Source organism: Oncorhynchus keta, chromosome 37 (assembly GCF_023373465.1).
Source record: "Oncorhynchus keta strain PuntledgeMale-10-30-2019 chromosome 37, Oket_V2, whole genome shotgun sequence".
Classification (NCBI taxonomy): Eukaryota; Metazoa; Chordata; class Actinopteri; order Salmoniformes; family Salmonidae; genus Oncorhynchus; species Oncorhynchus keta.
The window spans coordinates 13,662,096-13,678,390 of record NC_068457.1 but is presented as its reverse complement, the minus strand read 5'-3'; the positions used below and the strand labels follow the sequence as shown (position 1 = coordinate 13,678,390).

General features: G+C 42.6%; 1 protein-coding gene and 1 pseudogene across 1 annotated transcript; both read right to left on the bottom strand.

Annotated features, from left to right (window-relative positions):
• Positions 1-392: 392 nt before the first annotated feature.
• LOC118370240 (acyl-CoA-binding protein-like) lies at positions 393-9,785 on the bottom strand. Its single transcript, XM_035755161.2, has 4 exons — positions 9,687-9,785; positions 8,929-9,046; positions 901-963; positions 393-796 (listed from the first exon to the last, which is right to left on the bottom strand). The coding sequence occupies exons 1-4, from the start codon at positions 9,693-9,695 to the stop codon at positions 723-725; spliced, it is 264 nt and encodes an 87-aa protein (XP_035611054.1). The 5' UTR covers positions 9,696-9,785; the 3' UTR covers positions 393-722.
• Positions 9,786-9,879: 94 nt separating this feature from the next.
• LOC118369999 (metalloreductase STEAP3-like) lies at positions 9,880-16,278 on the bottom strand (annotated as a pseudogene).
• Between the last annotated feature and the right edge of the window lie 17 nt (positions 16,279-16,295).

Sequence of the window (16,295 nt, the reverse complement as noted above, 5' to 3'; positions counted from 1 at the left end):
ACCCCCCCACTCCCCACCAATCACTGGAGATCTAGACATACCGGTTAAAAACACACTCTCAAGACATCAAGGGAACTTAAGTTCTAGAACTTGAGGAATGGTCCACAGAATCACTTGGCCACACTTGAAGACTTGGACATGGCATGGGAAACAGCACTGTACTGTGATTTTTGCCATTCCCTCAAGCAATATTTCTAGGACTATGGACAGTGGACCAGGCCTTAAAGATGTAGGACATTTGGGTTCAGTGGAAATCCTAAGAAACAAGAACATATTAAAAAAGTAAGTAGTAGGATTCAGCTCTTCATCATCATCATCATCATGTGAAAGAGAAATCCTGGAAAGAGGTCTGGTTATGATCAGCCTTTTGTCCAGAGAATTTATCAGCATGATTGAAAATTATCACTTTTTATTATACTTGGAAGACAGATATTTAAAGAAATGTGGTTCGAGTCCTGATCGGCTGACAACCATGGTATATCAGATCTTATACCACGGATATGACAAAGCATTTTATTTTTACTGTAATGTTTACATTGGTAACCAGTTTATAATAGCAATAAGGCACCTCTGGGATTTGTGGTATATGACCAATATACCATGGCTAAGGTTAGGCACAACGCAAAGCGGAGACCATAATACCACACCCCCTCAGGCATTATTGTTTAATTATAAAATGGTTCTAAAAATAAAAAAAGTGCACGAATGTCCTAAAGAAACCTCTACATTGGATACTTTGCTTTCATTTCTTCCACAAAGGCAATGTATTCTTTTATGGCATCTTCTTTAGACTTTCCTATTGGATTGAAAATAGAAACAGGACACATTGAAGATTTGTGTTACATTCAAAACAGAGAGAGTGGAAAAGCAGAATAATACATTGTCCAAAGAAATACTTACCTTCCTGTGCTTTCCAACCATCCCATTTAGATTTTCCTTGGAAGTCAAATATTCCCGGACGCTCTGTGGACACAATGCAGACATCTTAAAAGTTCTCTTACAACAAAAAAATATTGCTTTAACTGGCAGGTATTGGCAGTCTGAAAGACACTTGCCCATCGGTCAGGAGTATTTCTTGGTTACCCGAAGATTATGATCACTTGACTGTTAAAGTAAAAATAAGCTACACTGAATAAAAATGTAAAAAGCAACAACTTCTCCAGTTCAGTTCATATAAAAAGGAAATCAGTCAATTGAAAATAAATGAATTCGACCCTAAACTATGGATTTCACATGACTGGGAATACAAATATACATCTGTTGGTTAGATACCTTTAAATAAAAGTAGGGGCGTGGATCAGAAAACCAGTCAGTATCTGGTGTTACCATTGGCCTCATGTAGCCTGACATCTCCTTCCCATAGGGTTGATCAGGCAGTTCATTGTGGAATGTTGTCTGACTTGTCTTCAATGGCTGTGCAAAGTTCCTGTATTATGGGGGGGGGGGGACTGGAACACGCTGTCTGTCGCACACGTCGATCCAGAGCATCCCAAACATGCTCAATGGGTGACATGTCTGGTGAGTATCCTGCCCATACCATAATCCCACAATGAGGCACTCTACTCACAACGTTGACATCAGCAAACCGCTCACCCACACATGCGCTCTGCTTGGTACAGATGAAACCAGGATTCATACGTGAAGAGGACACTTCTCCAGTGTCCATCGAAGGTGAGCATTTGCCTAACTAGAGTTAGGTCAAGACCCTGGTGAGAACGACTGGCACACAGATGAGCTTCCCTGGGAAGGTTTCTGACAGTTTGTGCAGAAATTCTTCGGTTGTGCAAACCTACAGTTTCATCAGCTGTCCAGGTGGCTGGTCTCAGACCATCCAGCTTGTGAAGAAGCCAGATGTGGAATACCTGGGCTGGCGTGGTTACACGTGGTCTGCGGTTGTGAGGCCAGTTGGACGTACTGCTAAATTCCCTAAAACAACGTTGGAGACTGCTTATGGTAGAGAAATGAAGATTCAATTCTCTGGCAACAGCTCTGGTGTACATTCCTGCAGTCATCATGCCAATTGCACATTCAGTAAAAACCTGGAGGAACAAAACTACACATTTTAATGGCCCTTTGTCCCCAAGTCCAAGGTGCACCTGTGTAATGATCATGCTGTTTTCTCAGCTTCTTGATATGCCACATCTGTCAGGTGGATGGATTATCTTGGCAAATGAGAAATGCTCACTAACAGGGATGCAAACACATTTGGGATAAATACACTTTGTGCATTTGGAACATTTCTCTGATCTTTTATTTCAGCCCAAAGACTGAACAGTAACTGGTACAACTGTTCAGGTCACTTGCCACAGGCAATAAGGCAACCCTTAATGTCAATCCCTGAATGGTTTGAAACGGTTTACTTACAGACAAAAAGGCAGCTAAACAATTGTTAAGTCAATACATTCTGTAACTCTTGAGAAATGCATATAGAGGCAAAATTATACGCCTTTTAGTAAGACACTTTAAAGGCTGATAACTGCTTAAACGTAGGGTCAGAAGTTGGGGCACTGAGACAATACTTTTATTGGCATTTCCTGCATCATCTAGTAGCTTTGCTGTAGGTAGGAAATCCTAGGAAATTCTGTAACTGACACAAGCTGTCTCCAATTAATCCCTATCCAGTTGTGTGTTTGGCATGGGCATGGCCTAAGTCAGGGGATGCGTAGCTCTGCCAATCTTAAATCGCACAAAACCTATTATTTGGCAAGGAATACTGTTTGTAGAGCAGTGATTCTAAACCTCACTTTGCTCAAACTGATCCTCCCCAACGGACTCCAAAGTTGTCAATTAGGGGCAGTTTAAGGGGAGAGTCAATGAAACCAACCATGGAAGTACTATATGTTGTAGCAAACTTCAGCGGTAGCCCCAACCAAGACTTGAAACTGTGATTGTCAAGCCAACATGAACCGTTACGCCAATAAGTCCAAACCTCTTGGTGTACAGTTAAGGTGTTGGCTTGACAGTCGATGGATCCGGGTTCGAGTCCTGATCAGGGCTACTCCCCGAATTCACTTCAATATACTTTCATTGACTGCCCTTAAATAATACAACTTCTGAGTGCGTTGGAGAGGATCAGTTTGAGAAAAGTGAGGTGTACAAATCTTATTCCCTGCCAAATAATAGGCTTTGTGTGATTCAGCGCTAAGCCTCCCCTAGCTTAAGCGATCTCCGCGCCAACCAGACATGGATTGATTAAGTGAAGACCGCTTGTGCCAATTACAGAACATTTCCTACCTGCAGCAGCACTAGTGGACAATGCTGGAAATATCAGTAAAAGCATAGTGCCTCAAAGTGCCACAAAACTCCTGGCCAAACTCACAACTTCTTATAAGTACAATGCATTCAGAAAGCATTCAGACCACTTGACATTGTTACATTACAGCCTTATTCTAAAATGGATTCAATTGTTGCTTTTCCTCAATCTACACACAGTACCCATAATGACGATACAAAAACTGGTTTAGAAATTTAAAAATAAAAAAACGTAAATGAAACATTTACATAATTATTCAGACTCTTTACTCATTACTTTGTTGAAGCACCTTTGGCAGTGATTACAGCCTCAAGTCTTCTTGGGTATGACGTTACAAGCTTGGCACACCCATATTTTTGCCTTTTGGCAAACTCCAAGCTGTGCCTTTTACTGAGGAGTGGCTTCAGTCTGGCCACTCTACCTTGAAGGCCTGATTGGTAGAGTGCTGCAGAGATGGTTGTCCTTCTGGAAGATTCTCCAATCTTCACAGAGGAACTCTGGAGTTCATTCAGTGACCATCGAGTTCTTGGTCACCTCCGTGTGCTTCGTCACTATCCTGTCTCCGAGCGCTACGGACAATTCCTTCGACCTCATGGCTTTGTTTTACTCTGACATGCACTGTCAACTGTGGGACCTTATATAGACAGGTGTGTGCCTTTCCAAATCATGTCCAATCAATTGAATTTACCACAGGTGGACCCCAATCCGGTTGTAGAAACATCAAGGATGATCAATGGAAACAGGATACACCTGAGCTCAATTTCAAGTCTCATAGCAATCAACTCCCTAGAAAGAAGGAAACTAGGAAGAAACCTAGGCTCTGAGGGGTGGACAGTCCTCTTCTGGCTGTGCCGGGTGGAGAGGCCATCTAAGGCCAGATTGTTCTTCAAGATGTTTAAACATTCATAGATGACCAGCAGGGTTAAATAATAATCACATTGGTTGTAGGCCGAGCATTCAGAGGTCGAGACAGCAGGTGCGGTAGAGAAAGAGTCGAAAACAGCAGGTACGGAACAAGGTAGCACGTCTGGTGAACAGGTCAGGCTTCCCTAGCCATGGCAGAACAGTTAAAACTGGAGCAACGGCACGACCAGGTGGACTGGGGACAGCCAGGAGTCATCAGGCCAGGTAGTCCTGAGGCATGACCCTAGGGCTCAGGTCCTCCAGGGAGGGGATAGAGGGTGAGAGACAGAAAATTAGAGGGAGCATACTTAAATGCACACAGGACACCAGATAAGACAGGAGAATTTAACAGACTGACCCTAGGCCTCTGGCACATAGACTATTGCAGCATAGATAATGGAGACAGACAGGGGAGGGTCGGGGGACACTGCGGCCCCGTCCGACGATACCCGGGGGGACAGGGTCAACAAGGCAGGATTATAACCCCATTCACTTTGCCAAAGCACAGCACCCACACCACTAGAGGGATATCAACAGACCACCAACGTACCACCCTGAGACAAGGGTGGGTGTAGCACACAAAGATCTCATCCACCGCACGAGCCAGAGGGGGTGCAAAACCAGACAGGAAGACCACGTCAGTGATTCATGGAAGAGCACTAGTAAGCCAGTGATTCAGCCCCCGTAATAGGGCCAGAGGCAGAGAATCCTAGTGGAGAGACAGCAAGGGCAGTTCGTCGATCCAGTGCCTTGCCGTTCACCTTCACACCCCTGGGCCAGACTACACTCAATCATAGGACCTACTGAAGAGATGAGTCTTCAGCATGGACTTAAAGACTGAGTATGTGTCTCACACGTTGATAAGCAGATCATTCCATAACAATGGAGCTCTATAGGAGAAAGCCCTGCCTCCAGCTGTTTTCTTAGAAATTATAGGGATAATAAGGAGGCCTGCATCTTGTGACCGTGCATATGTACAGTAGGACCAAATCAGAGAGACAGGCAAGCCCATGTAATGCTTTGTAGGTTAGCAGTAAAACCTTGAAATAAGCCCTTGCCTTAACAGGAAGCCAATGTAGAGAGGCTAGCACTGGAGTAATATGAGCACATTTTTTGTTTCTTGTCAGAATTCTAGCAGCTGTGTTTAGCACTAACTGAAGTTTATTTAGTGCTTTATCCAGGTAGCCGGATAGTAGAGCATTGCAGTAGTCTAACCTAGAAGTGACAAAAGCATGTATTAGTTTTTCTACATAATTTGACAAAAAGCACAATTTTTGCAATGTTACGAAGATGGAAAAAAGCGGTCCTTGAAATATTCTTGATATGTACGTCAAAAGAGATCCAGAGTAACACAGAGGTCCTTCACAGTTTAATTTGAGACGACTGTACAAACATCAAGATTAATTGTCAGATCCAACAGCAGATCTCTTCGTTTCTTGGGATCTAGGACTAACATCTGTTTTGTCGGAGTTTAAAAGTTAAAGAAAATATCCCGCCCTCCACTTCTTTATGTCTAAACAGGCTTCTAGGGTAGGCAATTTTGGGGATTCACCATGTTTCATCGAAATGGACAGCTGTGTGTCGTCCACATGGTAGTGAAAGTTGACGATGTGTTTCAGAAAGACATCACCAAGAGGTAGAATATATAGTGAAAACAATAGTGGTTCTAAATTAGAACCTTGAGGTTCCCCGAAACTTACAATTGATTTGTCAGAGGACAAACCATCGACAGAGACGAACTGATATATTTCCAACAGATAAGATCCAAACCAGGCAAGAACATGTCAGTGTAGACCAATTAGGGTTTCTAATCTCTCCAAAAGAATGTGGTGATCAATGGTGTCAAAAGCAGCACTAACATTTAGGAGCATGAAGGCCGATGCAGAGCTTTGTTCTGATGCCATTTAGAAAAGGTAATTTAACATCTTCATGAGTGCAGTCTCAGTGCTATGATGGGGTCTAAAACCAGACTGAAACATTTCGTATACATTATTTGTCTTCGGGAAGGCAGTAGCTTTTTCAAAAGAAATTGAGAGGAATGAGAGATTTGATATAGGCCAATAGTTATTTACTTTTTTCTGGGTAAAGGTTTGGCCTTTTCAGTAGAGGCTTTATTACTGCCACTTGTAGTGAGTTTGGAACACATTCAGAGGATAGGGAGCCGTTTATTATGTTCTACATAAGAGGGCCAAACACAGGAAGTTGCTCTTTTAGTCGTTTAGTTGGAATAGGGTCCAGTAGGCAGCTTGACAGTTTAGAGACCATAACTATTGTCTCCATTGATCCTAGGTCCTGGCAGTTCTGTGCAGACTCAGGACAACTGAGCTTTGGAGAAATACTCTGATTCAAAAGTGGAGTCCGTAATTTGCTTTGTAACGATTATGAAGTTTTCATCGAAGTTCATGAATTTATCACTGCTAAAGTCAAAGCTATCCTCTCTTGTTGAATGCTGCTTTTTAGCTTTGCGACAGGATAACATTTGTTTGGGGGGGGATTGTTCTTATTCTCCTCAATTAGGTTGGAAAAAAATGATGATTGAGCAGCAGTGAGGGCTCTTTGATATTGCACGGTACTGCCTTCCCAAGCTAGTTGGAAGGCAGTTTGGTGGAGCACCATTTCCGTTCCAATTATCTGGAAGCTTGCTTCAGGGCTCAGGAATTTTCTGTATACCAGGGAGCAAATTTCTTGTGACAAATGTTTTTGGGATGAGCGGGGTATAGGGTCACTAGTGTAACCAGGAGGAGAGGCCTCATTTAACACAGTAAATTAAAATCAGGCTTTGAGACATGTTTCAGTCCGACCAATCACAACAAGATTATGAACAGTGATTAGTTCATTGACTACGACTGCCTTGGAAGTGAGGTGTCTAACATTAAGTAGTCCTGTTTTGAGATGTGAGATATTATCACAATCGCTTTCAATAATGACAGGAATGGAAGAGGTCTTTATTCCAATGAGATTGTTAAGGCGAACACCGCCATGTTTTGTTCAACCTAGATTGAGGCACAGACACGGGCTCAATGGGGATAGCTAAGCGGACTACACTGACTATGCTAGCGGCTGACTCCACTAAGCTGCCTAGCCGGCCTGCATGCACCCTGGCCTGCACGCTATCTCATTGTGGAGCTAGAGGAGTTAGAGTCCTGTCTAAGTTGAGGGATAAGATGAGAGCACCCCTCCAGCTTGGATAGAGTCCGTCACTCCTCAGCAAGCCAGGCTTGCTCCTGTTCGTGGGGGAGTCCCAGAAAGAGGGCCAATTATCTACAAATTATATATTTTGGGAGGGGCAGAAAACAGTTTTCAACCAGCGATTGAGTTGAGAGACTGCTGTAGAGCTCAACACTCCCGCTAAATGGGAAGGGGCCAGAGATAATTACTCGATGACTACAGTGACTATGCTAGCGGCAGACTCCAATAAGCTGCCTGGCTGGCAGAAAAGATCAGCTCATGAAGCCATGTTGTGTTTATACTTTTTGTCCAGTATATTTACATGCAGAAATGCCACATATTGCCTGCCTTTCACATACAGGGGAGGAATCTAAAAAACATGTCCTGGAAATTATTTTGTATTTCGGTTGTTATCAGTAAACAAATTATCAAAGCAGGCTGACTGCCATACAGTTGTCTATCTTTCACAAAGATCAGTTTCAGGCTTACTGGAAATATTTGCAATTTGGTTCTTTTCACATTTTAAAAATCACCTGCCAAAGGGGCAACTGTTCAGGACAACCGGTTGAAAGTTTGTTGGCTGAATGAGCGATACCAGTTGAGCATGCCGACAGCATTTCTTTCCAGAAGCCTTAACAAAATGGTCTGGCTGCATTTATACTACGATCTGTACTTAACTGGTGGCACAGATGCTGTTTCATCCTTTCCTACACTTAAATTGCCCTTGCTTAACGGTTGCATCTGAAGCTGTGCTTGCAACACAGTTATCCTCACCATAAGGCGATAGTTCTTCAGTATATTATGAGTACAGCATATTATGAGTACAGCGACTGCAATTAGATGGCAGTGTTAATGTAACTACTTAGCTTTTTCGGCTGGTGGAGGTCCTGTAGAACCATGTAATGATAAAGCGTCCGGGTGAAAAAGTTGAATTTTAAAAAACAAAGACATTGGTAAATGTATTAAAAGTAAAAACCTTCAAGTTTGGCAGATGGCAAAGTAGCAACAAACAGCACGGAGACAAGTCCGGAATTTGAGGACGGAGCAATTGATTCGCGTTTGTCCCCACAGAGGATGAAAGGGTCTGAATACTTATGCCAATAAGGTATTCCTTTTTTTTATGCCGGGGCGGCAGGGTAGCCTAGTGGTTGGAGCGTTGGACTAGCAACCTGGAAGGTTGCAAGTTCAAATCCCCGAGCTGACAAGGTCGTTCTGCCCCTGAACAGGCAGTTAACCCACTGTTCCTAGGCCGTCATTGAAAATAAGAATTTGTTCTTAACTGACTTGCATAGTTAAATAAAGGTAAAATATACACACACATATTTGCAACAATTTTTTTTTAAACAACTGTTTTTGTTTTGTCATTATGTGTTTGTGTGTGTAGATTGATGAGGAAAATGTTTATTATTTTTTAAATCCATTTTAGAATAAGGCTGTCATGTAACAAAATGTGGAAAAGGTCAAGGGGTCTGAACACTTTCCGAACGAACTGTGTCATTATATCTTGATGCTTAAAGTGGTACCAGAAAGATTAGGAAATAATCAGGGATTTGGCTTTATCAATGAGTTGCAGCCTGTAGGACAGGTTGAACAGAATGACTCACCCGTGTTGATGTTGCCAAGTGTCGCCTGCTTGTACAAACCATATATTACTGCTAGTTCAGCGTAGCTAGGTTGTACGGTCAGCCTCCTCACCGCATCGGCAGCCTTTTCAAATTCAGCCTTGGAAAAGAAAATACTATTAAGTATTGTATTGCTATCCTCGTGGGGACCAAATAATTGATTCCCATCCAAAATTTCACTCCCCTAACCTTATTAACCTATCCCTTAACCCTAACTCTACATCTAATCCCTAACATAACATTTAAAAATCTATATATTATTGTGTTGACCGAAAATATCTCCCCACTTGTTCATATGTTCCTTGTGGAGGACTTCTGGTACGCACAAGGATAGTTATATATATATATATATATATATATATATACTGACAATATGTATATTATAACAATGACAACTGAGCTGATGCCAAAGAAGTCTTCCACACCACATTGTGCCATGTATTAAAAACATTTCTAACTGACTGAAAATAGGATGAATACCTTAACAGCAAAAAAGAATCTCACTATGACAAAGTCAATCCTATGTGCCACACACATCTGTGAAAATGCACGTCTACACTAAGCGACATGCATAAGATTCAAAACAGATCAACTGCAAAAAAATTACAAATATTTTTAAAAAAGAAATGCATAACAGATTCAGGTATTAACACCTGGAACGTATCAGTAACATTTTGACAGATGACTTTGGGTTAGTTAACTGCACATATTTATATATATAAAAATACGTTTGTGTTTACCATAGACATGTTGTTCCACAGAAAAAAGCCCTAGCTACTCCTTGCATGTGTAAATGCTCACTTCCGCGATTCCGTCTTACCTTTAACCTTTGAGTAGGTTGCGACACCTCAAATCCCATTGGAATAGCGGAAGAAATGGGAGGTGACAAATGCAATAGCCTATAGCTACCACAAGAGGACAGCAGGTGTCCACAGTCAATCTCCAGGTCAGTAAGGACAGTGAGAGGCAATTAAATACATTCATGAACTTCTGCATAACAAAGAATGGGTAAGTTGTGGAAAATAGTATGTTTATTCTGCCGATAAGCACTATCAAAATACACGTCTTGGATTTTATTTTGTGAATAAACCTATGGAACTTATTGAATTTAACAGAACCATACAAGTGATACAAGAAAATAATGTAAATCAGAGAATATAAAATAGCTCTTAATTTCACATGTACCGTTGAGTCACCATGAAAACAGGTTAGTTTGATTGTTCAATAAAATTAGTACATTTTATACAATGGCATCATATTTAAATTATACCTACATAACTTCAACACAAACACAACATGAGCCATCCTCGACAGTTTGGTGCCAGCAACAATATGGGACTTGATAGTACATTTCTACAATCTTTGACAATATATTTTCACAATCTTTGGCACACATTTGATCTTTGAAAGACTCTGACCAGGTAAAGTTTAAACATTATAGTGCATTCAATTACACAAAAACAATGCAAAAATAGTCTAAGGCAAAAAATAGAAAGGTCTATTTTCTTAACACATCTCCAAGTAGTAAGAAGTGATTACACAGCAGAAACAGGCATGACACCCCCGAACAACCTATGACATTGCTGTGAGGTGCAACATTTTGGCTCTGACTGACCTTAGCGTCAGGGCAGGCATGTCAGACAGCTGAGCCAGATTCAGCCGCGAGCAGGCCAGGCAGAGCTGAGGCATCTCACTGCACTGCAACTACAGTGTCAGATGCCCAGGCTTCGCTCACGTTGAAGTGAAAGCCTGACAGTACAAATGTTGTATTTATTTTTTTAAACCTGATAGCCAGTCAGATACTGGGCCTCCGATGCTAAGAAACAAGTAGGAAGACAATGACAATGTCTGGCTTCCAATTTAGTTAAAAATTTAAAGCAGCACTATAATAGTCATCTCCAAAATGCATCACTGTACATGTGCCGGAGGCTTAGTGAGCAATAGAACCATAGTTCATTTCTCTTGATAAATATAACAAGGTAAATGGTAGTGCTATAGATGACATGTCATCTAAACAAGTAGCATGTTCACTAGTAAAACAAAGGCCATTGAAATCCCTAAACTGCTTTTGATATGACAGTCAGTACTTCTCTCCCATCTCTACTTGCCTGTGTGTGTGTATATATATATGAGTCGTCCATGCTTCCTTCATTCAATCCTGCATGTAAGACTAAACCAAGCATCTCTCTCAAACATTACTGATGTCCTCCTGTGATGGCCCCTTACACTCGTCCTCAGGCAGTGTGAACCGGATGGCTCGGCTCTTCTCCCAACCACTCCTGATACGACTCAGCAGGAGAGCCATGCATGGCAGGGACAGAGTCAGCCTCCCAGCAGCACAGCCAGCGGCAGGACCAGCACCAGCAGGAAGGTGGGAGGTAGAAGTGATACTGCTCCAGGTCCAAGCCCCGGCCCCAGCCGTAGGTCAGCGTGTGGAGGGTGGCCATCAACAGGGCCATGTAGTCCAGTCTGGACTGGAGGGAAGAGAGACAGAGGACCATGATAATTAACTTATTTGAATTGAATCTGGGTCATAGCCACCTTCAGATGTACTCACTATAAGTTCATTTGGTTTGAAATCCAGGTTTATTTTATTCAATATGTCAGGTTGTGAGATCTGGTGGTGATGGCCCATTTCACATTAAAACGTTAAAAAAAATACACTTAAACTCTTGAACATATAATAAACCCCCCAATACTCCATACATACCCAATCAACCCCCTTTATGAAAGACTACATGCAAATGAAGTTGGCCTACCCAGATGTACAGAACATCTGGGAGTGGATTGTTGACCTTTGAACCTTCTACAAAACCTTTTAATAACTCACCATCTTAGTGAGGTGAAAGGAAGTGGTGATTTGAGTGGTATATTATATGTGCTCATCGTGGAAGCACGAGTGTAGTAAAGAGGCCCAAGGGAACAGTATGACCTACAAGCTCAACATTTGTCCTTAACGAGCCCCTGTAGTCAGCGCGCGTGTGTGTGTCTGTGTCCGTGTGTGTGGTCACTCTAATTATTAGCACAGAACAGGGCACTACAGAGAGCAGCTGAATTATAATTACTCTTGACAAGTGGGAAGGTTCAGTCATGACTCACCCGTTTCATCCTCATCCCTAAATATACATGGAACAAAAATATAAAACGCAACATGTTGGTCCTGAGCCGAAATGTAAAAATCCATATACAAAAAAAGTGTATTTCTCTCAAATGTTGTGCACAAATGTGTTTACATGCCTGTTCGTGAGCATTTGTCCTTTGCCAAGATAATCCATCCACCTGACAGGTGTGGCAAATCAAGAAGCTGATTAAACAGCATGATCATCACACAGGTTCACCTTGTGCTGGGAACAATAAAAGGCCACTTTAAAACGTGCAAGTTTGTCACACAACACAGAGGGGTGCTGGGGAGTATATATATGTATGTAATAAAGCCCTTTTGTGGAGAAAAATTCAATCTGATTGGCTGGGCCTGGCTCTCCAGTGGGTGTGCCTGGCTGCTAAGTGGGTGGGCCTATGCCCTCTAAGGCCCACACGTGGCTGCACCGCTGCCCAGTCATGTGAAATCCATAGATCAGGGCCGAAAGAATTTATTTCAATTGACTGATTTCCTTATAAGAACTAACTCGGTAAAATCTTTGAAATGGATGCATTTATATTTTTGTCCAGTATACATGTTTATTACATAAAATACTAAAATGTATAAAAAATGTTTGTTTTTTTTTACCCCCAATTTCATGGTATCCATTTGTTAGTAGCTACTATCTTGTCTCATCGCTACAACTCCCTTACGGGCTCGGGAGAGACGAAGGTTGAAAGTCATGCGTCCTCCGATACACAACCCAACCAAGCCGCACTGCTTCTTAACACAGCGCGCATCCAACCCGGAAGCCAGCCACACCAATGTGTCGGAGGAAACAAAGTGCACCTGGCAACCTTGGTTAGCGTGCACTGCGCCCAGCCCGCCACAGGAGTTGCAATGAGACAAGGATATCCCTACCGGACAAACCCTCCCTAACCCGGATGTCGCCCCACGCGGCCGGTTACGACAGAGCCTGGGCGTAAAATGTATAATTATTGGTAAAATGAGATACAAAGCTCTGTTAAGAGTCAGTGCGAGTTAACAGTTCCTAATACCAGCCTAACTCACTTAAAGCAATGTCTGTCTGTCGTCAGCACTACGACTAAGCCGGACTGAACTCACTACACTATGTCTGGCTGGCTGCATGCTTAAGGGACTGCAGGACTGTGATCTTGATGGAGAATAATGCTCAAATGTTTTACTGCGGCTCCGGGCTGTAGGCAGACAGGCTAAGCAGAACCCGGGCCTTTTATCACACGAACTAGCAGCATGTGACTAATCTGGCGCTGACTGGATCAGCTTAGCATACATATGAAGGGAAAGTTCTAAACGCCCTAAAGAAGGACAAATCCCTGGGAAATGAAACCATCCCCCTTTATGAATTCCGCAGCATGCGAGGAGAAGAGTTGACACACACAGCTCAGAGGTTGTCTTTCTACAGTAGGCTACAATGTTAATGTGTTTTGCAAGTCTTTGACTGCTTCGTTGAACTACTGCTCATGTACACAGAAAAGGTGTCTGTGCAAATGTGCTGACCTGTACGAAGCTGAACTCCCTCCAGTTGAGCGCGTTGCCCACGGTGGGCAGTGAGGAGATAGCCAGCAGAGAGAGAAGGTCCAGAGCCAGGGTGCCTATAGACAGATAGAGCTCCATCCTCCACACCACACCTCCTCCTCTACCCACGAGTCTTCCTGGCCTAACTTCACCTGCACAGTAAACACACATTGTTGCTTACTGTGATGTCAGGTGGTTACACTATGAATAAGCCATTACAAATGTTTTACCATATTGAAAACGTTCTAAATGCCGATGAGTTGTAATGTTTTTAATGCTTTAGTCCTATACATTTATAATTCAATACGAATTCATGAATATTATGTAGGCTAAACTATTTATAAATAGTTTACTGATGCTTTTCTCACCTGTTTGAAGGCAGCGTTGAGCAGATTGTAGCGAGCAGACCTGCGCATGGGCAAACACAGGCTGTAGACGGTGTGCAGCGCCGCACAGAGGAAGGCACAGAGGCCCAACTGCTTCCGCTGCTGCAGCCAGCGACCCAACCAGTTGGGGAAACGCCTGTACTTGGTGCCCCACAACGGCTGCAGGAAGGCAGCCGTGAGACCAGGCAGGTAGGAGCCAGGGTCACCGAGGCCACAGAGGGGAGTGTCACGTTTACCACCTCCACCGTCGTGGCGTACGGGTGGACGACGTCACGAAGGAAGTTAAGGGGAAGAGGTACAGGGGGGTGATTTGCAGTGACAGCAGTAGGGTCAAGAGCGGTGTACTCCAGATCTGCCGCAGTCTTGGCTTCATCCCTGTTGACATGGGCCGCCTCTCCTCTGCCCAGGAGATGCACCTGGGTAGTAAAGAGGCGAGTGTCAGAGAAGAAGAGACACGATACTTCACCAATAGCCCACATCACATAGTTTAGCTACATTAACACCGTATGACCAACATCTGTGATAATATGGTTGCAACTCGAGAATGTGTGAAACATGTAACATTACATACTGTGGGCATTGTCCAGTTTAGAGCAAAACAACTAAAAAACAGTAGGGCTAGGCAATATGGCCAAAATATTCTATCAAAGTATTTCAAAACAATTGGACGGTATTTTTAGTTTTTGAATAATAAAAGTCCTATATTTGCTTTATGAGTAGTGAGTGATCCTAGGGTGGCAACATATACATTCTATGTGACTTCTGATTGTTTTATACTGTTCAAGTCAACTTCAACCAAAACACATTTTAGCACTTATCATTTCTGCGTTTCCTGCACTCAATTACAGTGGTGGAAAAAGTACCCAGTTGTCATACTTGAGTAAAAGTAAAGATACGTTAATAGAAAATGCCTCAAGTAAAAAGTGAGAGTCACCCAGCAAAATACTACTTTAGAAAAAGTCTAAAAGTATTTGGTTTGAAATATTTAAGTATAAAAAGTAAATGTAATTGATAAAATGTACTTACAGTTGAAGTCAGAAGATTACATACACTTAGTTTGGAGTCATTAAAAATGTTTTTTCAACCTTTAATAAATTATTCAGAGGCTGGTAGATCTCTGGTACCCAGAGTCTACCAGCCTGGTGGCTAAGGAGCGGGAGAAGTCACCTGTGCCCAGGATGCCAACCACTGGCTTCAATACTTAGACATTGAGGTATCGAAGCCATGGCTGCGCATATTGATACTCTACCTAGCTATCGCTACTCCTACTCAAAGGAGAGCTAACAGTTAACGTTAGCTAGCTGAGCAGGCTAACGTTACCTACCTGTCCTTGCTTGGTTGAACGCCTAGCTAACTTTTTGCCCAAAAATACAGAACATGGAAGTACCAACTCTTTTCGACAAAATTGGTCAACTTCTAAAAATGTCTTGTGTATAATTGAACTAACTAGCTACACCAAAATAGGCCTACATAATGTAAGTAGACTAAAGGCAATTAACCAACGACTGTAGTGGTCCGTTCCATTTCATAAGATGGTTATGAAGACATTTCTGTCAGCCATCGCCATATATTGCTGCAGCATTTAAGGCCACTTTAAACTCTGACTTTAAACCCCGAGATCCGTTATGGCATCAGTGTTTGTGGTTAACTTTCATCTCAGCCGACAGCTCTATCTGGGCTCATGTTGGATGCCAGGCATGTCCGAACCATTTCCCCGCCTGACTTGCTCCCAAGCCCTGGCTGCTCTGCAGCATTACTGTAACCTTCCCGGCTCCATCGGTCAAGATGAGCGGGTAAAGCTGGGATTTCTGTGGAAAGCCTCAGCCTTGATCACAGAATCACACAAATATATGACCATCGGCAGCCTTTGACTCGTCCGACTGATTTGGAGTGTAATATCACACTAATCCATCTTGTAATCAATAAATCACAGAGCATTTAATGTGATTTATTGGAAATAAATGACTGTCTTTGATACAGGACCAATGTTTTTTCATGTAGATTGTATATGTATTTCATATACATTAGCCTCTGTTTCAGTCTATTTTAACATGTAATATTTCCCTTCATGCCAACAACTGTAAGAATGCATTTGACTACCAGCAGCAGAGAACCATTGCCACATTCAGTTTACTTACAGTGAGGGGATAAATTATTTCTCTTCTGCAACATGTTTTAAGTTTATAATGTAAAGACTTGATTTGTAACAGAACAAGGGACTACCGGTCACTCTGTGACCTTTAGGGTCAAAGGTCAACAGAGATCCAGCCAAGTCTAAAAACCTTCCTCCACGTCATCCACTGGCACCATGTCAACTATTGCCCAAA